General features: G+C 39.2%; 2 protein-coding genes and 1 non-coding gene across 4 annotated transcripts; 1 reads left to right on the forward strand and 2 right to left on the reverse strand.

The window, feature by feature from the left end:
* The first annotated feature begins 548 nt into the window (after positions 1-548).
* On the forward strand, positions 549-622 carry Trnat-agu (transfer RNA threonine (anticodon AGU)). The gene has a single exon. It is a non-coding gene; the product is annotated as a tRNA-Thr (tRNA).
* Positions 623-6,257: 5,635 nt separating this feature from the next.
* LOC146466715 (transport and Golgi organization protein 6 homolog) lies at positions 6,258-19,448 on the reverse strand. 2 transcript variants are annotated; one of them, XM_085126856.1, is made up of 12 exons: positions 17,972-19,448; positions 16,788-16,900; positions 16,387-16,552; positions 15,887-15,945; positions 14,674-14,780; positions 13,451-13,902; positions 12,878-13,107; positions 12,366-12,588; positions 10,019-10,411; positions 9,281-9,519; positions 7,941-8,054; positions 6,258-6,731 (listed from the first exon to the last, which is right to left on the reverse strand). In XM_085126856.1, the coding sequence occupies exons 1-12, from the start codon at positions 19,317-19,319 to the stop codon at positions 6,555-6,557; spliced, it is 3,621 nt and encodes a 1,206-aa protein (XP_084982982.1). In that variant the 5' UTR covers positions 19,320-19,448; the 3' UTR covers positions 6,258-6,554. The 2 variants fall into 2 exon arrangements, with proteins under 2 accessions (XP_084982982.1, XP_084982981.1); XM_085126855.1 differs by having other exon boundaries at positions 13,445-13,902.
* LOC146466716 (uncharacterized) lies at positions 19,447-24,172 on the reverse strand. Its single transcript, XM_085126857.1, has 2 exons — positions 24,135-24,172; positions 19,447-23,469 (listed from the first exon to the last, which is right to left on the reverse strand). Exon 2 carries the CDS (start codon positions 23,444-23,446, stop codon positions 20,507-20,509), a length of 2,940 nt encoding a protein of 979 aa, XP_084982983.1. The 5' UTR covers positions 23,447-23,469; positions 24,135-24,172; the 3' UTR covers positions 19,447-20,506.
* Between the last annotated feature and the right edge of the window lie 393 nt (positions 24,173-24,565).

Below are 24,565 nucleotides of genomic sequence, written 5' to 3' on the forward strand. Positions count from 1 at the left end.
TGCAAATTTCTGGAACTTGAGGAACGAAAATAGTAATCTTGAACTATATTAGCTGTTCGCTAGACACGGTCGGCGTTTTGAAGTATTGATCGCGCCGCGACTAAGGTTTAAAACGCATGATTGACATCTTGAGTAAAGAAAATGCCGCACAACGAAAAAAACAGTGAAAGGGACGTCAAAAACATTCTAATCACAATCATTTGTCTCCCGTGTGCTCTCAGGCAAAATAAATTATTCTTCATGTCCGTGTTCGAGATAAAGGTGTCTAAATTAAACCATTCATTAGATAGAGAGGGTAAATAATATGAGAAAGAACGTCTTGTCGACCCCTGAGAGTGATGAACCTTCCGGCGAAAAGTACGTGCGGTGCTCTATTGTTAATGGTGCCGTTTGACATTTTAAGTCATCCATGACAATATTTACAGACGCACTTCACTTTGTAGAACGCAGCTCGTTCCGAAAGGGTCGTGTTGTCATGCCAACCCTGGTGCAATAGGATCACACAAAGAATGTTTATATATTATAAATTACCCCCTCGACGAGTGTGTGGCGCCATAGCTCAGTTGGTTAGAGCGCTGGTCTAGTAAACCAGAGGTCAGTGGTTCAAATCCGCTTGGTGCCTTTCTTTTTCCTGTTTCTTCCTTTTGTTTTGTCCAAATTTACCTGAAGATACGAGAAAGTTACCGAAGACGTGAAATTGGTGAGTGATTCATATTTCAGCAATTTTGGCAATTTTTTTTCCAATTTGAATCTCAGTCATTTTCAATATAATTAACTATGGCCAGGAGCTGCTATGGCCAGTGGGGCGTTAACTTATATATTTATTTATTTATTTATTTATTTATTCATTCATTCATTTATTTATTTATTTATTTATTTATTTATTTATTTATTTATTTATTTATTTATTTATTTATTTATTTATTTACCTGGTAGGTCTGTCACTCAATACTGATATTTTTAAGCCGCTCTAAAAAAATAATAACAATAATAAATAAACAACTAAATAAATAAAACACTGGGTCATTAGATGTCAAAAATTGCATTTTTAAATACAGCCAGTGAATCGTCGATCGTAAGTTCTGGTAAAAATAAAAGTGACAAAAAAAACATTAAAACGACACTACCTGCAGTTTGCTTGGTGTTTTGTTTTGCCAATAACCATGCAGCCTTCAATTTATTTAAAAAAAAGGTCTAAAAACTTGCCAACTGTGGAACCAGAAACTGAAAGATTAATTATCTCAGTACAAAATAATTAGTGCTATTGTTCTATAGAAAAGTGAATTGAAGGTAATCTTGTGCATGCAGAATTTTACAGCATTTTATGACTCGTTTTAACAGAAGCGAAACTGAGTTTATTTATTATTTACAAAAAGGGGGTTGTGTTTTCCCCGGCTATATTTAAAGAGCAAAGTTAATTAAAAAAATGTATTTCTGTCTCATAATTATTGAACAACCCGTGCCAAGAATACACCTTGGAAAAATTATTTCCGCTGAATATCTCTTAGTCTACTTAGTCTACCATTATCGTTTACAATTAAAGGGCAGTGCCATCATTTTGGTGCATCTTTGAATAGCTAAAAATATTTTTTTTATCACTGGAAATGTTAAAATAATGGTGCAGTTTTGTTAACAATTACCTTACTGGTGTACAGAAACTGGTATTAATTATCTTTGGCTGCAGATGGCTTGGATGGAATTGGATTGCAACTTGAAAAAATTTGCCAATTTTTTCAAGTTCTTCTTGTGTATTTTAGAGTTGTTGCTAAAAACGGATTATAGTCAGTTCTTCCTGGAGAAATCCCTTAATATTTTCTTCCAGGTGTTCTAAGAACAATTTCATGTTAGCAAAAAGGTTTTTCATCAGACATCTTAGCAGTTTTCACCAAAATACAGCAAAATTGTCGTGACACTGCCCCTGAAGTTTCGCGGTTTGTCTACACGTTTGTTTATAAAAATAGTCTTTCGTATGGTTGAAAGCGGCATTTTCACTGATATCTCTGTGGAAAACGCTAAAACATTCTGTGCGTTATTTTGAAAAGAAAATATGTTGTGCATGTTTCTACGCAATTAACAGTAAAAGCGCTGTTGCACTAGGCAATTTTTTTTGCAACTTGTCTTGCAATTTTGTTGCGACACAAGTTGCACGAATCGTTGCCAAGTGTCGCATACTCTAAAATCAACATGTCTCGCAATTTTTTTGTTGCCGCGATCGTTGCGAGAAGTAGAAGTTGGTTCTACTTCTCGCAACGGTGCCTTTCATTTTCCTTTTTCTTCTTTTTTCTTTGTCCAAATTTATCTAAAGATACTGGAAAGATACCGAAGACGTGAAATTGGTGCGTGATTTATTTTCCTACAATTTGAGCAAATTTTTTTCTCCAATTTGAATGTCAGTCATTTTTCAATAGCCAGCTGTGGCCTGTGGGGCGTTAAAAAAATACATTAAAACGACACTACCTACAGTTTGCATTGTGTTCTGTATTGCCAATAACCAGCCTTCAATTAAAAAAAGCTCCAAAAACTTGCCAACTGTGGAACCAGAAAGATTAATTATCGGAGTAGAAAATAATCAGTGCTATTGTTCTATAGAAAAGTGCATTGAAGGTTACTGTAAAATCCCGAAAATAGGCCCCCGCATGTCAAAATTCAACCCCTTCCCCCTACCCCCGCTCTCCAAATCTCGGATGCAAACTTTCTTTGGTCGAGAGAGCCAGGCTTAGCCTTGCAAGCTACTTCAAGCGCAAGTAATTCAGGCAAGTAATTTTAAAACTTAAAGCTCGCTAAGCCCCTCGGAAAAAGAGCCCCCAAAAGTCCTTTTGAACTAATCTTGTGCGTTCGGAATTTTACAGCATTTTATGACTCGTATTAACAGAAGCGAAACTGAGTTTGTTTATTGTTTACAAAAAGGGGGTTGTGTTTTCTACGGCTATTTTTAAAGTGGAACAAAGTCAATTCAAAAAATGTATGTCCGTTTCATAATTTTTTAATAACCCATGGCAAGAATACACCTTGAAAAAATTCTTTCTGCTGAATATCTCTACTTAGTCTATCATTATCTTTTACACTTATTAAAAAGTTTCGCGGTTTGTCTACACGTTTGTTTATAAAAATAATCTTTAGTTTGGTTGGAAGCCGGCATTTTCACTGATACCTCTGTGGAAGCACGCTTAAACCACGGGGCCCTTTCTTTCTTTCTTTTTTTCTTTTCTTTTTTTTTTTTTTTTTTTTCTTTCTTTTTTTATTTATTTATTTACGTTGCGGAGGGAGAGGGTTGGAGTTTGTTTATTATCGTAGTCTTTGTTTTACATCTCTGCGATGGTGATCAACAGGAGCTGGGTCATAAGCTCCTATGATCAATAATTGGTCTGACCCACAAATAGCAACGCTAATCGAGGCGTGTCAGTCTTTACATGTAACCTATATTATTACATCTGATATACTGTCATTTTTTTCTACAACATAAAAAGAGCAAAAGGAAAGAAGCTAAAGCACTAAAATGAAAAGTGTATGTTGTTGTAGGAATAGACTTTCTCAAAGTCCGTTTTTGTGGGAGCCTCCTCTCTGGCGCATGAGAAGACGACTTGGATGTGACTTGGTGCAATTCTGTTAGTTCTATTGAAGGAAGAAAAGTGTAGAAAAGAGTAATAGGAAACGGTATGTGTTAATTAGATACCTTTTATCTCATGGTGTTTAAGTTCAGAATTTTACGGTTACTCATTTAGATCGATTCAACTCCCCGCCGGGGCACCAATTTATTTCGTAGCTCGAGGAAAGGTGCTTATCAACAGTTGTCACCGGCGATTGTTCACGAGCAATAACAGGAAGTGCAATAATAAGAATGCGGCCAAGGGGATGACATGTGAAACAAATCTCAGATAACAGGAGCCGAACCTGTGACCTTCCGACTGACTACTGTAGTTCGGATGCTCTACCACTGAAGGGCTTAGAGAGACTCGTAGGAGCTAAGGCCATTAAACTGTTTTTAAGTCCTGCCGGTTTAATACATCTTATCACGGCATGACTGGCCCGCAGGTATCGATCTGGTCAGCCCAGTAATACACCCATTGGCCATGGAGAGAAGTATCATTGTCGTTTTGATATTGAAAATAATTCAGAATAGCAGTCACAAAACTCTCAAGATAGAGACGTGTATAAGAAGAGAAGCGCTTACATAACATTTAACAATTCAATATTCACCAAAATGGAAGTGAATAACAGTGGATGTTTACCAAGCCTCATATCTTTCACTATACTAAATAAAACCAGACGATAGCCACCCCCACATTGGTCACTTTGTAGCCTGTGAGCAGGTGCTCTAGTTTGTTTCGTGTGAGTTTTAGGCCGGCCCACTTAGCGAACCGGGGTTAACCGTGGGAACGCGCGTGTGCTCGCAGGCTAGTCACTCTATTTCTGATATCACTGATAACTCAGTAGCGAAAAAAACTCGCGCGCTAAATCCACGACAATGACGATAGGCGAATGGGCAATACTATCGGGAGATAGTCAATCTCAATCTCTGAGTAGTCAATCAGGGCCTGTGAAAAGCACGATCTTCTGTTTTGGTCTACTCACGCCAACAGTGCCTTTTAATAAAGGCCATCGTACTGGAAGCCCAACCGACTGCTCAACCTTGTTCCCAGGGAAAACTCCTGGGAACGAGGTTGCCAACTACTTGGGAGTTAGGCTTGGGTGCGGGAGGGGGGGGGGGGGGTAGTAATCCCCAGTCACTTCATGCTGAGTATCCTGAAATGGACTAACATCCCTGGTGCAGCTGGGAGAACTACAGATGCTCCCATTCAATCCTAGAAAATATCATTAAGCTCGGAGTTGCAGGTGTGGACGTCTGGAATCGTGAGAATTTGGTTGTTTGTGTTGGTCCTAAACAACTGTTCTTCTAAAACGAGTTAACGCCAACCCGCACGTCTAATTTTTTTCTTGTTCAAAATTATTTTTTGCTTATAACTTTGAACGTAGCAAAAGTGAAAAATGTCGGGGAAAGGAGTTTACGGGAACCTACATCCCTTAAGCTATAAACCACAATTCAGAATAAGCACCAATCTGTGTTAGCTTTCTTATCTACGTTGAACGTACCCTGGGCCTTTGATTAATTCGTTTGTTTTTGCTTGCTATGTTCGCTAGCGGTTCTTTTTGAGTATGCTCTTCGTTAGGTCTCGTGAATACGTAGATCATACTGTAATTTTTGATATCACTTCACGTTTACGCTTTCGAGATGGTAAACAAGGCTTTTTCAGTCTTCCGACAGTTCCATGAATTGTCCGTTGACAGTAAATGTTGTTTAAATAGTGAAATCCTTACTCCACTACCTTTTGTGTTCTGAAGCCCACCCCCGCCCCACTTTCCTATCATTAAACAAACACTAATTTGGCTTGATGTGTTTATGCGGCTTATGACAACGAGAAAGGTTTTCGCGCGCAAAACGTGTCAACAACAGCTAACAGCTGGTACCGAATGACTCCAACAACTGGTGTGCGTCGAGCACTTTGACCGAAATTTTAATATGCAACTCGGCCTTATCTTTACAGCTGTTCAGGTTGTTTAAAACTGCAAAAATAGCTTTCAGGTGCTCTAGTCCTCCAACATCCGTGGTGTATTGTTAACTTTTTCTCAGACTGTGTTCATCTTTTCACTTTTATTTTTCTTGAGGGTTGGCGGAGGAAATTACTTAGACAAACGCTGAGAAAAACCGAAATTTTCATCAAATTTCTTCCCACGCAAGCAAAGTTGGCGAGATAAAAAAATTTTTTGACAAACTGTCAGGTTTACAGTAGATTAAAGTGCGCATTTTATCAACGTGTCAACCGCCTTTGCGAGTCCAAATACAAAAAACAGGAAGGGAAAACTTCACAGCCAGGAAGGGGATTTTTTAGTCGCGTTTATTTACAAAATGTTTAAGTTCACTATAGTGTCCTTCAAAGAGTAGAGGAAGTAAAATTTAAATAGGTTTCAGCTGTAAGCTGAAGGTTCGTTTGTCCGTGTACTGCCTTCTCCCAGGCCCTCACGATCAATTCGTTTTGGTGACATCGCTTGGACCACGTGATCCGAAACGGATTGACAGAGATAAAAGCCAGAGAGAGGCCTAGGAACTAGGCAAAGCTGAAGGAAGACTCTTACCGAGCTGTATCATTATATGGATCAGGAGAAGTGGGCTGGTAGGATTTGAGGGGGCAGGGGGGCATACAAAAAAACAGGGGGGAGGGTGGGGGAGGCTCCCTTAAAAAAAAACAGTAAGGCGCGAAGCGTGACTCATTTGACTTTTAATGTCTTTTTTTTAGGGGAGGGGGGCATCCAGAAAAAACGGAATCCCTAGGGGGCAGGACAAAGTCATTTGGAAGGTCAAATTCCATCAGCCCATTTTCTGGATACTGTCACACACTTTCTGCATGCTGTTACAGTTGAAGGGAAAGAAGCTGAATGTGGAAATTGGTCAATCCATGACCTTGCGTTCAACAGTCGGATGATGCACAGAGAGGCTTGTGGGTAACTAGCAATCAAGAGAGGGGTCTGGGCCGGATGAGAGATAAATGCTCCACCAATCAGGGTAACACTTGAATTCGTTTGGTAAAGGAGGGTTTAGGGAACAGATAGTCTCTCGTGATGGAATCCAGTTCGCCAAGAGCAGCCTGTGCGTGAACTCGAGTCATATCATCTGCGTCAGTTGATTCAACAAGCTTTAACAACTGGTAAATTTCCTTTAGTGTGGAGCTGAGCACCTGTCAATAAAGAACAGCAAAGACGAAATAAGATGAACGATCCAAAATACTGACAGCTGTTCAAAGTGGCATGGTAAAGGTGATGACGATGATGATGATGATGACGATGATGGTTGTGGTGGTGACGATCACAGCGACGATGATGGTGACGACGACGACATCATCATCATGTTGATGCATACAGAAGGCATATCTATCTGTTTCTATTAGTATCTCCTCTACCTAACCCTTTCACTTTTAACCATGGCGTGTCCACTGAATAAATAGGAACTGAGTACCCTATGCTTACCCCAACCCAACTCTGATTATGTGAGGTCTTAAATTTAGTACGATGAGAGACAAGACCACAGCTCATTGATACCACCAAATGAGCTGTTCACCTGAACTGAAGTATTGAGCAAACCCAGCCTGATGATACCAACAGTTTTTGAACTTGGACGCCTATTCATTATTAAGCGAGCCTGAAAAGTATTTTACGTGAATGCTGTTCCACAACAGAGATTCCCTTTTTGCTTAATTTAAAGTACAATTTTAAGACCTTAGAACGCGTAGACAAGTTATTGAGAATTCCCCCACCCCACCCCCCTCTGGTTAGTTCGTAGGCCAGGATTCAAACTCGCAACCTGATATGTTTTTTCCACTGAACTGGTTTGATCATTATCACTGAAAAGATATGGCTTTATTTTTCGTTGAGAAAGCGCGCGCGTTACATCTGACGTCATTTTTATTGCCTGTAATGTTATAGACAATAACTACGAGCCAATCAGCGCGCCAGTATTTTGACAGCTATTGTATTGCTGTCATATCGCTAGGCTCTTATTTCCCGGATGCTTGTTTTCCCAGTGTTCCTCCAATGTAATCATTTCACAGTCACAGTTAGATGACTCCAAGAAGCCATTTTCCAGTTACAGCTTAAGAAAACAAAAAAAAAACCAATAAACGGCCAAAGTCAAAGCCTGCAAACGACAGTAAAAACGGCAAATGTAGCGTAAACAACAACAAATTATCACTGGCCGGAGGTATACACACGTTGTCGCTACCCCAAACACCCACCGCGTTCTCACAACGAATCCCACTAAAAACGTAGTCTGAATAGGAAGCGTTTAAGTTAGTTTTTGTACGCTTTTCGCTTTTTGATCGCGCGGAAAAACACACAAATTCCCACGGGACGCTTGCTTCGCAGGCTATAAAAAGGTTGAAAGAATTCACCTCCATAATGTTCTTCCCCAGTCCCCTCAGCAGCAAAGTGATAACAAGCACAGCAGCTCGTCTAACTTCCGCTGACTTGTCAGTCTTCAGTACTGCGGTTACACAACTGAAAATCTGGTAAATGACAACGAAATTGTTCTTACTTGATATGGATATTATTAAATCTTTGTTCAATGCGTCCATGGGGCAGACCCATCTGTCTGCTTTAGGAAGGCGTTAATCGTAGAGGGCGATAAGGTAAGGGAAGTGGTCAAACTTACTATACTCGAACAGGACCCTCCAAACCCCAAAATAGATGGTGGGCTCTGCCTACACCCCCCCCCCCCCCACCAACCCCCTTCCTCAACCTCAAAAGATGGTGTCTTTATTGCATAACCACCCCTCTCTCCAGCAGCAAAAAATGACAGTGAGATTCAAACCACACTTTTCTTGTTTATCTGGCCAAGCTGACTCTTGCTAGCTGAATATTTCTGTGTCAACTAAAATGTTAAAGCCAATAAATTTTTGTCAGTAATGTTCACAAGATAGGTGGTGTCTTCGACAACTCCCGTACCCCAGACAAGGTGGGCACTCTTCAAACAAACTTGTTATGACCAGTTCCCTAAATAGTGAATCACCAAGCAATTGCGTTTGTGTCACCAGCGTGACAGCTTATTCCCAACACATTTTGCAGCAATCACGCAAAGATAATCAGCTGCCACTGTGTCACTTAAGGACATTTTGCCATTCTATTTTCTTTTCCATCTCAGTCGGTAACAAAAGGAAGCACCATCCTTTACATTTTCAAGTACAGTTGAACCTCTGTAATACCACCACTAACTAGCCATGATATTTTCATCGTATTAAAAGGGGTTGAGATGCATTTTAGAGCGGGGTAGTGCCAAACAACGATAGCCTACAAGAAGGGAAAAGATGGACAAAATACTGATAATGAAAATATAGGAAAGTAGCGAAAATTGGACAGCAATAGAGCGGTTTCCAATTCAGTGTCGTAAAACCAAAACCAAAGTAATTACTCTGGCCAATCGCAACAGATGTAAACAACACAACGAGCCAATCAGAATTCGAAGCAAATACATGTAACTGGCGCCAAGCGCGGGAAAACGCGTGCAGCCAAAACACAATTGGTTTTGGTTTGGATTCTCATTGGTTAAGAAAGTGGCGCAAATTTTGTTAGTCAATCACAGAGTGTACTAATGCAAAACCAAAGCAAACGCGAAATTTCTTTCGATACTCAATTGAAAACCGCTATAACCTTTAAAACCAGTTACCAAATACAAATTGCAAAAAAAATAACATTGACTTTTCTTTGTCAACAGAATAAAAGTTGAATAACAAACCTCATTCACAACCGGACCCAATGAGAACCTCAACAACTGGCACACGTCACCAAGATTGGAGAGACTGCTGGCACGTACCAAGGGCTCAGGATCCTTCACTCCCGTCAGCAAGCCTGGCAACAGATGCTGCGAGAATCTAGGTACCAGATCACCGCAGTTTCTGGTCGCCTTAACAAGTGCCTCTCCCAGCTTCATTCGTAACTCAGGAGATCGCACAGGACGGCTGGATCTGGGTGGAACTAGAAACAACGTAAGAAGTATCTTAAGTATTCCTTCTTAAAATGGAAGTATCACGCGAATTTGGTGTAATTTCAAAACCCAAAAATGTTTGTCTGTCAACAGAAACATAAAACAATTGTCTAGTTTTGTTGTAAATCATCACGCTAGTGCAATAAAACTGTCGATTAGTGCCTCTGCCTAGAGACAGAGTAGGTTGGGATGGATTGAAACTTGAAAAATGTTAGGCTAACGTTTTTTAAGTTCTCGCATTTTTGTTTTCAAAATGCGCTAAAACAGATCACAAGTTGTTCTTTTCAAGTATTGAGTTCATCTCTTTCCTCTCGTTGTTCTAAAATTGTTTTGTAACTATGTGAAGGTCTTATGTCACCATTTTTAACCAAACAGATCAGAAACCTCATGAGGCTTCCCCTTTAACAGTTGTCTATTACTAAGAAAGTGCTAAGTGTACATCTTGACTGAGAAGAGCTTCATGAATCCAGCCGCTCAAGTCAAACTAACCTTTATCCCTTGGTATATAAAGGCCCTTCTCTTTGTCATCCTTCTTTGTGTCTGCAATATCACCAGCCTCCTTTCTAAAAGTAGCAAATTCATGAGCGAGGCGTGGTATGACTGTATCAGCCCTAATATCAGCCAATGAGACAAGTCCTTGTATGGCGGCTAGATAAATATATGAGTCATCATGGGAAAGTTGATCCAGGAAAATCTTGAGCAATGTATCAGTGCTTTCCATGGCTTTAGCATCCCTCTGGCGTAGAAGCGATGCCAGTTTCATCATTGCATGACCTCGGACAGGGAGAAAAGGATCGCACAGCTGGGCAAATGCTTCATCAAATTCTGAAGCAGCTTGAGTAGGTTGAGTCTCACTTTCTTTTAAATCATTATTCTGTTTTCCTAAGAAAGAAAGCAGATTCAACAATGAATCATTCCACTGTGCAAAATATCCCCTAGCTAAAAACAGTAATTTGAACATTGATAAGACCAAATTACTACAAAAAACAGCTAAGCCTTGCATTATTTCACATAAATTTTTATCCCAAGTCTAGGGGAAGCAGGGAAGAGGGGGGGGGGGGGGGCTGGTAGTGTGGCTTTACAGCAGGAACATCTAAAAGAGTGCTGGACAGGTCCCCCCCTTCTAAACTACTAACTATGGTCTATTTGAATTCAGTTGCCATGCATTTCAAGTACCGTCAAAAACTCATTAATAATTCATAAGCCTATTGACCTATCAAATGGTCGATAATACATCATGTGCAGTGATTTTATATCGATAAACCTCCTTCTCATTACATGTAATATGCAGTGTTTTATCAGCTGATAAAACACCTCATTAGTATGTGGTGTTTTTCTTGTATGCTAATTTCCAACATTCACAAAAGCATAATTGTTATGAACTCTATTGACACACGCTTTTCCAGGAATTTTTTTGAAGCCATTCAAAAAACTCACAGCACGTGTTTCATCGGGTCTAAAACCACTAGGCTGCGCCTTGTGGTTTTTTCCCCGATAAAACACTGCAGCTGTTTATTTTTTAAACATTACATAACACGTCTGATGGCAGTGGCTGAACAGTTGCACAGCATCTGAATTAATTTGGTTCAGCAGATTAAAATAGGGTATGAAAGATTTGTAAGGTATAGCAAAGCTTCACAGCAGCCAATCCAATTTTAACATGCTGTACCACACAAGTACCAAACCTAAGGCATGAAAATGCATATACAGCATACTGTGAATTTCAATATAAAAAAGCTCAGAATTGAACATTCCAGCAAGATGTTAGTGAACGCAAAAAAGGGATTGCATTCAAAGAATTTCAAAGCCACGATTTGATGTTAGATAGTTTTATGTACATTTCCACCAATTTGAAGAATTGATACAATGTCAAACAAGAATGTAATCAACCTGGGTAAATTCTCAGGAAGAACTTAATGACTCTTTTGAAAACTGTGAAAACTTTCTTTCACCACCATCTACTTTGTTTTACTCCAAACCATTTTAAAACTTATTGAAACCCCCATCCCCCACCCCCAAACCTGATAATAAAAGTTTGACTGTACACCCTAGCTCCCTGGCTGACCCTGTACTGTAAGGGAAACAAATCAGCAGAAGCCAAGAGCTCAACAATTTTTGCCATTAGTGTGGCATTTTAAAATATTGAAAAGAAGTTAGCAAAAACGTCAAGTTTCACAGAGATAGGATTTTTAAAACTCAGGGAAATATTACAGTCGCCCTGTTCGTGTTTGCAACAGCAACTCAAAGATAGCGCAACAGGCGAATCAGTTTGGCCATAGCATAGATTTTGACCAAGCCACCATTGTGGACAAGGTGCGTGATTACCGCGAGAGACTTTTCCTTGAGGCCGGGCATTCTCAGCGAGACCGCATTGCAGGCAATGAACGTATTGATGTTACGGTAATTTATAGCTCACTCACGTAATTTGTTCTCTCGCGCGGTGATCATTCATTATACGTCGTGATTGTAGCATTGACACACAAACTGTGAGCCGTTAGATAAGTGCTTGCTTATTTGTCATTTTTTAAACGGACAAAGGCAGAAAAATTTCGGCCAAAACGTCTTGCTAAGTTTTTTGATAAACGTTTTGTTTTTAACAGTTTCCACAAGTCAGAGTCATACACATTTTAGATTACATTATGTCCATTCCTGACTGCAATTTCAGCATTTTTTCCCCTCAAGGTTGTTTGAACTAATCTGGTTATAATCAAGGACTGCAATTAGTTAATGTGAATGCCCTCCAAATATAATTTGATTATAATAATTTTATTGAGTGTTAATGTGAACATGCACGGCTTAAGTGCAGGTAACACGACAGCATCATTTGATGTCCCACCTTCCTCACAAGCTGAATCAGAAGCCATCTTTGCTGTATCAGTTTGTTTTCCCAAGTTTCTTGCTGCATCATTCATTTTGTGACTCCACACCGCCCCATGCGTCGCAATTGCAATCCGCAGATCATTAGCCATGTCTTTCACCTCTCCTAATGGATGATCTTCTGCTAATGTCTCAAGTAAAGGCAGGAGATTCTGAACAAGAGGTCGATGTTCACTCTTCACCTGAAAGAAATAATGGCTTATCATGTCTGTTTGCTTGTTGTCTGTCTGTCTGTTTGCCATGTTGGTGTACAAAACAAAAGAATAGTTTGCATAAAAATGGAAGTTAGCTCCCACAGGGGAAAAATGTTATAATTGTTCCTGTACACCAACATGGCCACCATGATGTCACATGCAAACTATTAATTAATAGTAAAACTTTCCTTTAAAAATAGTCCAACTTATAATAGTTTTGAATAAAAGCCTTCAATTTAATGGTAAACTTCAAGTGAATTGTATCAAAGTTCATTACCTCAACTGCCCCACCCAACACTGCCGACAACATCCCAAGGGACATGGTCAGTGTCTCTGTAATAAACACTGTCCCCAGTCCCTCCTGGTCGGCATGGAGAATGGTACAGGCACGCTTCAATGTGGACTCTATAAAGGCAAGTGTCTGTGGAGTATTCTGTAGCATGGAAGGCCCGAGCTTCTCACACATAAGAGCCACAAGATGGAGAATCAAAAGACTTTGTTGCATGCCTGTAAATAAGGGTAAAAATAAAATGTCATCCAAAGAAGGAATTTGATAACACCTACATGCTTTTTATTGAAAAAAAAAGTGAAAACAATACCTTCTGGAGAGGTCTGACCTGGAGGCCCTAGGTTCGAGTCTCCCCTCTGACCACTAACTGGATTTGTTTCGGGGTAGTCCCCTGTTCCAATCCTCAGCCATGCTTTGTAAATAGCTAACTGGTAAGCCTCCCTACCAGTTGGGATTTTGAAAATGTTTCTGTTCTGTTTAAAACATTTGTTTGATTGCACGGCCCCACAAGCTTCTAGCTTTAAACCTAACCATGTAAAAATAAATTTACTTTACCTTTACCTTCAAAGTCCATATCCTCTGAGAAGTCTGATATGACATTTGTCAACTCCTGCATCAGGTATAGGAAGAAATCGCCAGCTACATTGTCCTTCTTTATATCACTTAGAAGTTCCACAACACACAGTGCTCGTCCTTCACTATCACTCAACCCATCTCCACGTAAGTTCCTCAAGGCACCATCCGCATCGTCACACTCATTAACATTATCATTTTGAACTTTGATTATTACTCCACCACCATCTCCATGCGCAAACATGAAATTATCACTCATAACACTGATTTGTAAGTTTCCTTTTCCCTCGACACTGTCTGTGTTAGAATTTGTAGAACATTTCTTTGATGCAAAATTCATTGGAGGGCTCTGTTTAAAAGCTAGTGTATATAACACTTTAAGTGCCTCATGTGACTCAGCGTGCTTTAGCAGATGGACAAGTATTTCTTGAAGTGCAGACCTACAATTAAAAGAAAATAACATCACTGAATATCCATCATTTATAGCATAAAAAATGCTTTTAATTAACAACGTTTAAAGCCCAGTCTATGCAAACAGCATCACAGAAACTTGCAAAGTTTGCTCTTAATAATAGTAACAATGATAATAATAATCTTTATAATAACAATCTTTACACAGGGAGCCCACATCACGAAAGCGATATTCAGTGGGCCCCTGTAGATTGAGAAAAAACTACTAAATAACGCGTTACCAAATATTTTAAAAATAGAAAATACAAAGACAACAAAAAGGAATAAAAAATTAGGAATAAAATTAAAAACTAGCTAAAAACACGCTTTTTGAAAATGAATTAAAAGTGAGTCTTTGTCTTTGAAAGACTGTTCTAAAAGGTTGAATCCATTCCTTAATACCCTGGTAAAGGAGTCTCTTCTTTCCGTGATTTGTTTGGACAAATGGGAGACAGAAATCATTCTTTCTCCTTAAAATCACAATCTAATAGTCCATGGATATACTAAAAAGTGATTACGTACTATCTGTTTACAAGGCGACGTTTACGTTTACAGATCTACATGTATCTCGATTGATACATGTATGTAGCTTGTATGGGCTCTCATTAGCTTTTGAACACTGTGAAACAGTTTGAATTCTCCTCAATCTATTTTTAGTGTTCTGAAAGAAGGCTGATAAAAATAAGAGAACACAACATTTATATGTCACAAAATTTGATTAAATTCACATAATTAACAAAGGAATATTGACTCTAACTCACCTCAGATGAGAAACGCCTTTCCGAGTGAAGCAAAACAGTTCAAACAGAGGATGAACTACTGGCAACAGAAACAGTAATCCACAAGGCTGAGATCCTACAACAAAAACCTGAACAACACAAAGTGAAACAATCTACACATATCTCAAGACTGAAGAGAGGGAAAAATCTTCCAACAGAGAAGACTAAATTAAATAAGGTAATTATTGGTTACCATAAACCCACCCCATGGAAGGTCATTGGAAATTCAGAGGGGCTGGGAGGGCGGGGGGATCAAACACCAAACCTTTTTAAGGTAAGTATGGAGCTAAACAGGAATTTCTGGAGGGGTGAGAGGATTCAAAGCAAAGCAGCCCAAAGTAATCAGAATGACAAGAACAATGTTCAAAGAGATTTCTTTGCATGGCATTACATGTTTCAACATGATATTGTACAATAGAAAGTAATTAATGCAACATTTTGTTACAGCAATAACATGAATTATTGTTTCAGCCATCATCCAAAGGGGCAAGGAATTTGCAACTGTCACATGCCATTTTAATCATTTCACACATAAGATTAAAATAACTTTTTTCCGCTATCTCTAGAAACATTTAACAAGTGAACGTGGTCAGAAAATTAGACTTCAAGAAATTTTAAGCAATGGTTGTCAGAACTTCATTTTATGTAATTGTTAACTTTTAAAAACTCTTTTTTATGTCTAAATACTGCATAAAGTTAACATTTTCGATTAAATTTAATTAACGTGGGTACTGTCTACAGGTAGATTTCTTGACTCTTGAGAGGGTTGGGTTAAGTTTGTTAATTTCAGACAATTATATAATGTGATGTTGATTATTATTAGTGTCCTGACATACTGTACATGTAGTGGGAATCTGCTATCGGCAGTTCCAGAAAAAAATCTATACCCACCCAAAGGAAGGTCATTGGAAATTCCTAGGGGAGGAGGGTCTTAAAAGCCAAACTTTGAGAAGCAAAATATGAAGCTAAACTGGAATCTTCCTGTTGGGGGGGGGGGGGGTGGGTGGAGAAACAAAAACCTTCCATAGGGGAAGTATGGACAATTTCTGTAACTGCACATTGATATAAACACTGGACAGTGGACATTGTGAAAACACTATGGATGATAAAAGCACTAACAGTACTTTAAAACATTACGATAACTTTTGTTAATAACATAAAATATTATTTTTTTTATATTTTTTGAACAAACTACCTTGTGTACATCTTCAACACATCTCATCACAGCAAGCTCATTGACATCATCAATTTCACCTGAACATAAAAAAACGAAGATTCCAAAAATACCATTATTATGTGAATTATTATTTGGGAGAATTTTTCTCACAATTTTTTTATTGAGAGTACCATTGATTAGCCTGCAATGCAGGGCTTATGTCAGAGTGTTTCAATACTATTCCTGCATTCCTACAATTGAATATTTGAAGGGTTCTCTGCAAAGGGACATATAAATTATCACTTTTTTGGCCAAAAAGACAGAAAAACAGTCCACACTTGCCCAGCATTAACTAATGATTGGTTTGTTATTGATAAGGAAATTTGGCCACTGACTAACTTAGAGATTCGAGAGCATTATTTTATCTTTTGCCCAAATTATAGGATTTATTTATCCTACAGACTAGGAAGCAGTAAGATTGTTGAATTTCCATTATCAAAGACAACAATCTTGGAACCTTGTACATTAAATCCAAGTACCTTGATTCTTCTCTGTGGTTTTTGTTAAAGGTTCAAGCATTGAAGATAAGATATATTTCTCTGCCAGATTACGGTGCTGTGTTAACATCTCTCTTATGATACTTGAAGCAGCTCTGATAAACAGTCTCCCAGCTCCGGTGCTTTGTCCATGTAGTAGCTGAAGAACCTGTCAAGAAAACTTGAATCATTATACAGTACTATAGACCCAATGCAAAATGGCTGACAATTTTTAATATTCTTTCATTTGCATTGGAATTAGTCCATTACTAACTTAACCCTACTAGCAGAGCATTTTTCTTATGGCAAGTACTGCACAAAAGAAAATAAAAATTAAACTGGTTTGAAAAATTTAAACCACAACACCCTTGTTAAATAAACCAAACATGCTGTGATGAGCTTACCTGAGGAGACAACAGCTTGTAATATTCTTCAACAGATGAGGCCTGACTTGGACAGTTGGCAATCACCTTTGCAATAACATCACACTTCTGCCAGTCAGGAGAACCAGTTGCTCCTGAAAAACAGCATAATGATATGCACCTAAAGGACTTGTTACTCTGTTACAGTTTGGAACAAGTTAGGTTTTGAAAGTAATGGCCCTCATTATTTTGAGAGTTTATAGCCTTTTGTCCTTACTTTCAGGGGATTACAACTTATAAGTTGCTTAACATGTTCCACTTCATTCATTAATAAAACTAATGATAAATGTGAAGACATAATTATGCACAATTTCTACTATAAAACATATTCATAAGGGATTGACTTCAGTAAAATTAAAAGAGGTCAGTCTCTTCTTTGCAGAATATACTATAAACTCCATTTAGTTTATGATAACTGTCAAAATTCCAGCATGCTAACAAAATTCATGCACGCTGATTGGCTAGTAGCTACTGCTTGCATTGTATAATAGTGCAGACAACAAAACCAATGTCGCACGTAAATCAAGGCAAGAGATAGTCTAGAACATTTCTTGCCTTCCGGAAAAATTAAAACAAACGAATTGCAGTTGACAGATTTGCTGTTGATTGATGTCAAAAATAAAACCACTCACAACTTACAAGATTTGTGGTTGATGGATGGCTTTTGCTTGCTCTGTTATGCACACTTTTCTCAACACCATTATTGTAAAAACAAATTAATGGCAACAGTACAGTGTATTTTTTAAGTTTTACATAGACTCTGTGATATACAAAGATGATTAAAAGGAAGATTTGAAACCATTCTAGTTGAACTTTTCACAGTTTTTGAAGTCATCTTGGGTGGAGAGGAGGGGGGGGGGGAACAGCTATAACACAGTTATAGGTGCATGGGTCTTGGGTCAACTTTGAACCTTATCAAACTCTGAGATTGAAATTGACCAAATTTCATTGTTTAAAATTCAGAGAACATCAGGCCCAGGGAGTCAAAATTTCAGTCAAATTCTGCAACATTTTCAATTATTATGGGCACCCATTTTTCTTTCTCTTTACAGACGGTACTCCAAATTATGAGGTTCTGGATTATCACTGCATTTACCTTGATTTTAATTGAGTTAAAGCCCTATCAAGATAGGGACAAATGCTATTAAATTACAACTTATAACTACCTGTTGATCCTTCAAGTACGCCATGCAATACTGCCTTCACTCCATTTGGTTTCATCAGTCTCTCAGACAAAAGCTGACCACAAACACTTCTCATCCATTGCGGAGTTTGTGGTGGCAACAGTGACAGCTTCTCAGCCCTTCTCTTTTCTCCAGATACACTCGTCGTCCCTCTATAATCGTTATTAGGTTGTTTGTCTGTACCTACTGGACTTCCTTGAAGGAGCAAGAGTTCTCTTATCACTATTGGTTGATAGACACGATCAAGGATTCTTTGCAAATTGCAGACACATTTTTCCCTCTCAGATGAGGTTATAAACAATCCATGATCATCATAATCTTCATTTCTATGGGATTCAGCAAGTTTGTACACATCACTTGGGTGTAATTCAACAGAAGAATCACCTTTGATCACAGTCTCTAAGTTTGGATTCCTCACACTCATACCAGTTTTAGCACTTGAGTGGCTAGCTAAAGTATTAGAAACTCTTGCACCACAAATGCCACTCACATCTGTAGAATCACTTCCATTTGTTCTGTTGTAATTTAAATAAGCTGACACAGGTGCATAACAAATCTGCAAAAGCCCTGACAAGACGTCACCCAGATGTCTTGATAAAACAAGAGAACCAAGTGAAGACTGTGCTATGCACTCAACCAATGTGTCCACGCATTCAAATAGACGTCTTTCATTCTTAACATTACAATGAATGTTGAGCAGACTAGCAAACCCTGAACGCCTTTCAACAGGTAAACCAACACCAGGAAAAAGATTAGGACAAATACCTAAGATCACTACAAACTGAATTGCAGTCAACACTGTCTTCTGATCCCCAACACCGAGTGAATCTACTGGCAAAGGTGGTGCTTCATTTCCGCGTTTACCAGCCTTCGGTTCGACCTTTCTCCCCTCATTTTCTTTCCTTAGTTTAATTAAAGATTCTTTCAGTAATTTTAGAAGTTCCAGACAGGTCTCAACGTAAGTCCACCGAGCAAGATCTTTGTGTCGCGTTAAATCCGCCTCCCCTAGCCTCGATTTCCCTTCATCGCTGTATTTTTCTGAACTGTCTTTCTTGCAAACCTCCGTATTTTCCACGAAACTCGAACAATTTTCATTCACGTGCAAGTTTAATTGGCTTACCAATCGATCTTGTAACTGTACAAATCTACCTTTTTCTTCAAGAGCATCCCGTAATCGCTTCATATTTGATAGAAGCACTTCATCAAATTCTTTCTCTCTTTCCGTCGGCGTTGTATTTGATGAATTTGATGTCAATATTCGCAAAAAAGAGAGAACCTCACAAGGAGACGCCATCTTGGAATTGGAAACCAAAGGCGCATTATCCGTCATGTAAGGGTAACGAAATGACCTATGCCGCTGGTCAGAAACGAATAATTGTTAATTTTTGTTGAGGGAGAGGTGGTGGGGGGTGGCCTTGGGAGACTGTCCATGCAACCGTGAGTTTCATTTTTCTTCATTTATTAATTATTTCTTTATTGTGTTGTTTGCATGTCAGTTTTTTTTAAACTGGTTAAACCGCGCAGCTTTATTTGATCCTGTGATAGAATACTGATAAGGTAAACTGTAGAAATATTGAATTGAAGATAAACATTTTTTTTTAAATTCTCACTGATAAACCACTTACATCTCATCTTTTAAGACCAAAGGACTATTAGTGGGGCGAGGAAAAAGTGGAAATGGACAGGAAAAATTTGGCCAAGAAAACTTCTCCTTGCTACTTGTCGTTGCCTATTGTTTTTTCTGCCCATTTCAAATTATTTTTCCTTGCCCCAATATCTGCCCCCATGGGTTCCAAGGATGGTTACTTTAATTGATCATTCGATGGGGTTTCAGCCAATCACCAGTACTGTTATATTTCAGAAATGTGTCAACATTATGTAATACTTTTTGATTTGGCTGATGTGAAGACTGGCATCTGAACACAGTTATTATTCAGATCCCGTCTCCTCACTACCTCTTGTGTAGGTTGCTTGCATTTGAAAAAGTAATAAGCTAATTGCTTGCTTATTTAATATTTTATTTAAAAATGACACACCCAGCCAATATTCTTACATGATAACAAGTTTCTGTGCCAAAATAGAGCTTATCTGAACCAAATTTGATTTCAAGGCAAAAAAAAAAAAGATTTATGCACACTGCATGAAGGTCACGTTATCATTAATTTTCCTTGTAAAATGTTTATTGAGATCAACCCTTATTACATATGATAACTAGTCTTGCATAAAATCTTTCAAGGAATATTTCAAAGTGAGTCAAATAATTATTACATTATCTCAAAATCCATCAGACAAATGATTCATTGGGCAGGGGAGGCGTGAACACATGCGCACAGCGTGAAGCAACTTAGTTGCGAGCAGTGCTACTCCACCATGGGTGAGATACTACTACACTGAATGGAGAGAAGCAATGTGGGGAAAAGTTATGGCAGGGCTCAGGAGTATTATACACATGAATGCAGGCTAATTAACAGACCACTGGAAGTAAAGTATTACAAGGGGTTGTGCAACCTCTGATATTTAACCTTTCAGGCATAGGGTTGACAGCAATTTAGAAGCAACATGCTGAGCCACATTTCTAGGATCAGCAAACTCCATGTTACTGTCATTGTCTGATTCAGAACTGGAATCCATATCAAACTTCATGGTGAAGCTACCATCACTGTTAGCTTCCACTGACGAGCCTGGTTCTTTTCGCAACAGTCGAATGACATTCCTAACAGTAGTCTTTACTGATGCTGCCACTAATTTGCCAAAGTGTTTGTCTGCCTGTCGCATGATGTTATGACCTGGAAGGAAGTATGATTCTACCCATGAAGATCCTTTCTGGCTTAAAAGCCTTGCTGTGGACTCCAGCACGGAACAGACCCTATCAGTCAATTTGTCTTGCTGCCACAACTCTGAATTCTCACATCCTTCAAGTTCTTCAAAGAATTTTGTCTTGAGGACATAGGTATGGAGAAACCCAAGGTGTGAGAAATTCTGTGCACAACTTCTCAACATTGTCTGCCCTTTGATTATTTTAAGAGCTGTGTAACAGGCTCCTTGAACAGGACTGAGATTCTGTAATATCTTCAACTCAGCCGCGGAAAATGACAGTCTCCACAAACATGAGTCTGCTCCATCTGATTTTGGAACAACATGATATCCAAACTCTGTACAGCCTTTCAGGACATGGGAGGGAGGTACCTTGGCAGATGCAGGCCAGTTGGGAAAATGTATTGCAGGGGTGATGTCAATGTCAATTGGCATGAATTTGTAAACATTGCCTGTCCAAAACAAAGTCATCTTCAATCCTGCCTTGCTTGTGCTTATTAATGGGTGACACAACACACATGTATCATAACTTGTTGTATTGAAGCTTAGCTTCCAGGTTTCATGGACGAAACCAGCAGTATTTGATTTGCTACACAGAACATTTGCCAAATAACATTTGACCTTCATAGCATCAAGAAATCCATCTTCTGACAAGAACATCTCCCACTCTTCCCTAAAGTGTTCCTTTATTTGAAGTCGAACAAATCCTGGTTGTTCAGTTTCAAGAATCTCAAACTTGTCTTCAGTTAGACTTAGTGACTTCAGTTCACACATATAGTCAAATTCATCTGGCTTGCCAATCCTGTAACCTTCAAAAGCACTTCCTGTGCAGAGTACTTTAAAGTTGAACCTTCCATCATCCTCTGCAACAAGTTCCAAAAGTTTTTGGACAAATTCCATGGTTTGTTTTGCAACAGTGCACCTTTCATGGCATTTTCCTTGACCATCCACATGCAAACTTCTTATACGGTATTCATGACACAGTTTCAACAAATACTCATTCACGTTTGTGTCAGCTTCTATCAATAATTCCGGAATTTCAGCATTGTCACAACAAACATCAAAATCATTCTCATTGCTTGATTTCAAGTCTTGGTCATGTTCCTTGTCAAAACGCCTTGCAAAAGTTTCACTACTTCTGTTGCCGTCCCAAAGAATTTCACTTTCATTATCCTTGGTCCTCACACCATTATTAAATTGGGCTTCTACACTCCCTGTTTGACTGTCAGAAGTAGCATTTACACTAACAGCACTGTCCACATGGCAAGAAAGTAGATGACAAAGTCTTTCCAACTTAAACTTCACTGCTAAGTCAAAATCTGATTCTCCATAAATGTTCATCTGCACTTTAAATTTCTCTTCTGATTTGCATTTCAATGTCTGAGCAATTTTCAGGAGTGCATCTTCCCTGATATTTGCCTTTATTGCAACATGTAGCACAGTGTCTCCATGACGGTTTATGAACTCTGCATGCAAAGCACAATCTAGCAAGTATTGTAGCACCTGAAGATTATGATGGTTAGCAGCAACATGAGCTGGTGTGTTGCCATCTCTGTCCTGACTTGTAACATTTGCGCCAAGTTCCAAGAGAACCTGCACTGTCTCCAAATCACCAAAGGCAGCAGCTTGATGCAACACAGTCCTTCCATTGATGTCCTCTACATTTAAATGGGCACCACAATCTTGCAGTAAGCGAATTGTCTGAGGAACAATCTTGGAGTACTTTCTAACAACTTCCTTAGCCAAATTTACATGGTCAAAGAAGAGATGCAGTGCTGTTTCACCCATGTGATCTTGAATGTTAGGACTAACACCTGCCTTCAATAAGATTTGCATTGTTTCAAGTCGTTTTTGGATGGCAATTTCTTCATTGAGATTCAAATTTTCTGGTAGGATGACAGCCTCATGCAATAAAGTTTTCCCTAAAGTACTTTGCAAATCTACATCTTTGTGGAAATACTCTTGAATTAGCTTCTCTACAAGCTGAGGCTGATGACAGTTGGTGGCAAAAGAAAGACAATTCCACTCAAATGATGGAGGTTCTGTCGGGTGGAGCCTATAAGGGCCAGCAGAAAACATGAGGGAAGCTCGACCCACAACGGCAAAATTTTTCACATCTGGTAAAGGGATGGAAAAGCCCTGCCTGGGATCTGCTCCATTTTCAAGAAGTTTAAAAGCAACATCAATGTTATCTTCACAGACTGCATTGTGAAGCGGTGTCCAGCCTCTTGTGTCAGACAGGTTTACATTACATCCGTGCATTAGAAGACAGTCGACAACTTCAATTTTTCCTGATTTAGATGCCACATGAAGGGCTGTTTGACCAGTTGATTTGCCGCATTCATGGTGGGAAAACAAGTTAGGATCAGCACCCTTTTCAATTAAAGTAGTTATCATACTTAGACGGCCAAGTTTTGCAGCCAAGGTGAGTGGGGTGTTCCAGTCGTCCACACCAAGTACCAAGGAGTTTGAATGAGCACTCCAGTTAAGACCAACATTGAATTCTTCTAAAGCTTCTAGAGCCATGGTAAAGCCCTCTGAGTTATTGAGTGCTATGGACTGAATAAGCATTGTCTTTACTGTATCTATTATTTCTTCAAGGTTAAAAGCCTCGCTGTTACAGTCTGCCTCAGTAGAGTCCATTCTGTTAGAGTTTGAAAATCTTCCTGGAACATAGACATTAACAGTTAGAGGGTATGATTGAAGTGCCATTTCAAAGTCAGGAGTGTGTACAATATGCGAGCCAGCGAGGCGTGCGAGGCATGCAGGGCAGACGTGCAAGGCATGCGAGGCATGAACAACCCCCAACATGCATAAACTGCTAACCGTTAAGCTAACCAGGGAGATATTTAAGCTAACCTGAGTGCTATTTAGGCTAACCGGAGTGTTTTTTAGGCTAACCTGAGTGCCTCGCACGTCTGACTCACATGCCTTGCTGGCTCACAGATTGTGCATCCCCAAAGTCAGCAATGTGCAAGCATTCGACAACATTTCTGCACAGCCCCATTCATATTTAATGTGTATACATTTTACAATTCATACTCTATTCAAGCTCGCCGTTCTTGAAAGTAATACTCCTTAATCTAAATTTATGATTTCTCAATTGAGCTCTGGTTCAAATGATGTTTGAAGCAGGGGTTTGAAGGTTTACTCCCGTAGAAGATAACCAGTGATAAATAAAGTAAATTCCTGTAGTGCCCATCCGGCCCTCCTCAGGCAATTTTATCGAATAGAGTTTGAGTATCAAAATGCAAGCTTATACATAATTAATGTTTGGGCTGTGTTGAAATCTTGCCTAGGATTTAAATTTTAATCACTCAATGAACTGTACCTTCGAGTGTCAATGAACTCCTCAACTTTGCAATTGATGTCAAGCCGCCATTTTGATTAATTCACGTGACAAAAACGTTCAATAATTCACGTCATGTAAGGTGAAACGAAAGATGTGCAAGGAACAAAGACCCAGTTTCTTAACACTCAAGAACGACGATAGGTCATGAGGTTGAGGAGGGGGAGAAGCAACTTAGAGTATACCCTTGAAAGGTAGTAGTAGGTTTCGCCGCGTGTCGAGTTCGCCCCCGACATAATTCCGCTGAAAACGTCAGATACATGGATACGCAGTCACTCTCAGTCCCAGCGGAGGGAGGGGGGGGGGGGGGGGAAGGGAGGGAATATTCAGTTATAATAGTGACGGGAGGTGGGAAGACTTTTTAGGGGGTTGAAATTCGTGGCTTGGACTTTTAGGGGTTACAAATTTTCTGG

This window comes from Pavona decussata, unplaced genomic scaffold (genome assembly GCF_977016875.1).
Source record: "Pavona decussata unplaced genomic scaffold, jaPavDecu1.1 SCAFFOLD_141, whole genome shotgun sequence".
Taxonomy (NCBI): Eukaryota; Metazoa; Cnidaria; class Anthozoa; order Scleractinia; family Agariciidae; genus Pavona; species Pavona decussata.

Bases quoted from the DNA above. Each gene is read 5' to 3' on its own strand.
- LOC146466715 (XM_085126855.1), bottom strand. From the start codon at position 19,319: ATGACGGATAATGCGCCTTTGGTTTCCAATTCCAAGATGGCGTCTCCT. The intron at 16,553-16,787 runs GTAAGCTCATCA...TTTTCTTGACAG, and splicing joins ACAAGCTGTTGTCTCCTCAG to GTTCTTCAGCTACTACATGG. The intron at 12,589-12,877 runs GTAATGAACTTT...TATTTCTTTCAG, and splicing joins TGTTGGGTGGGGCAGTTGAG to GTGAAGAGTGAACATCGACC.
- LOC146466716 (XM_085126857.1), bottom strand. From the start codon at position 23,446: ATGGACTCTACTGAGGCAGACTGTAACAGCGAGGCTTTTAACCTTGAA.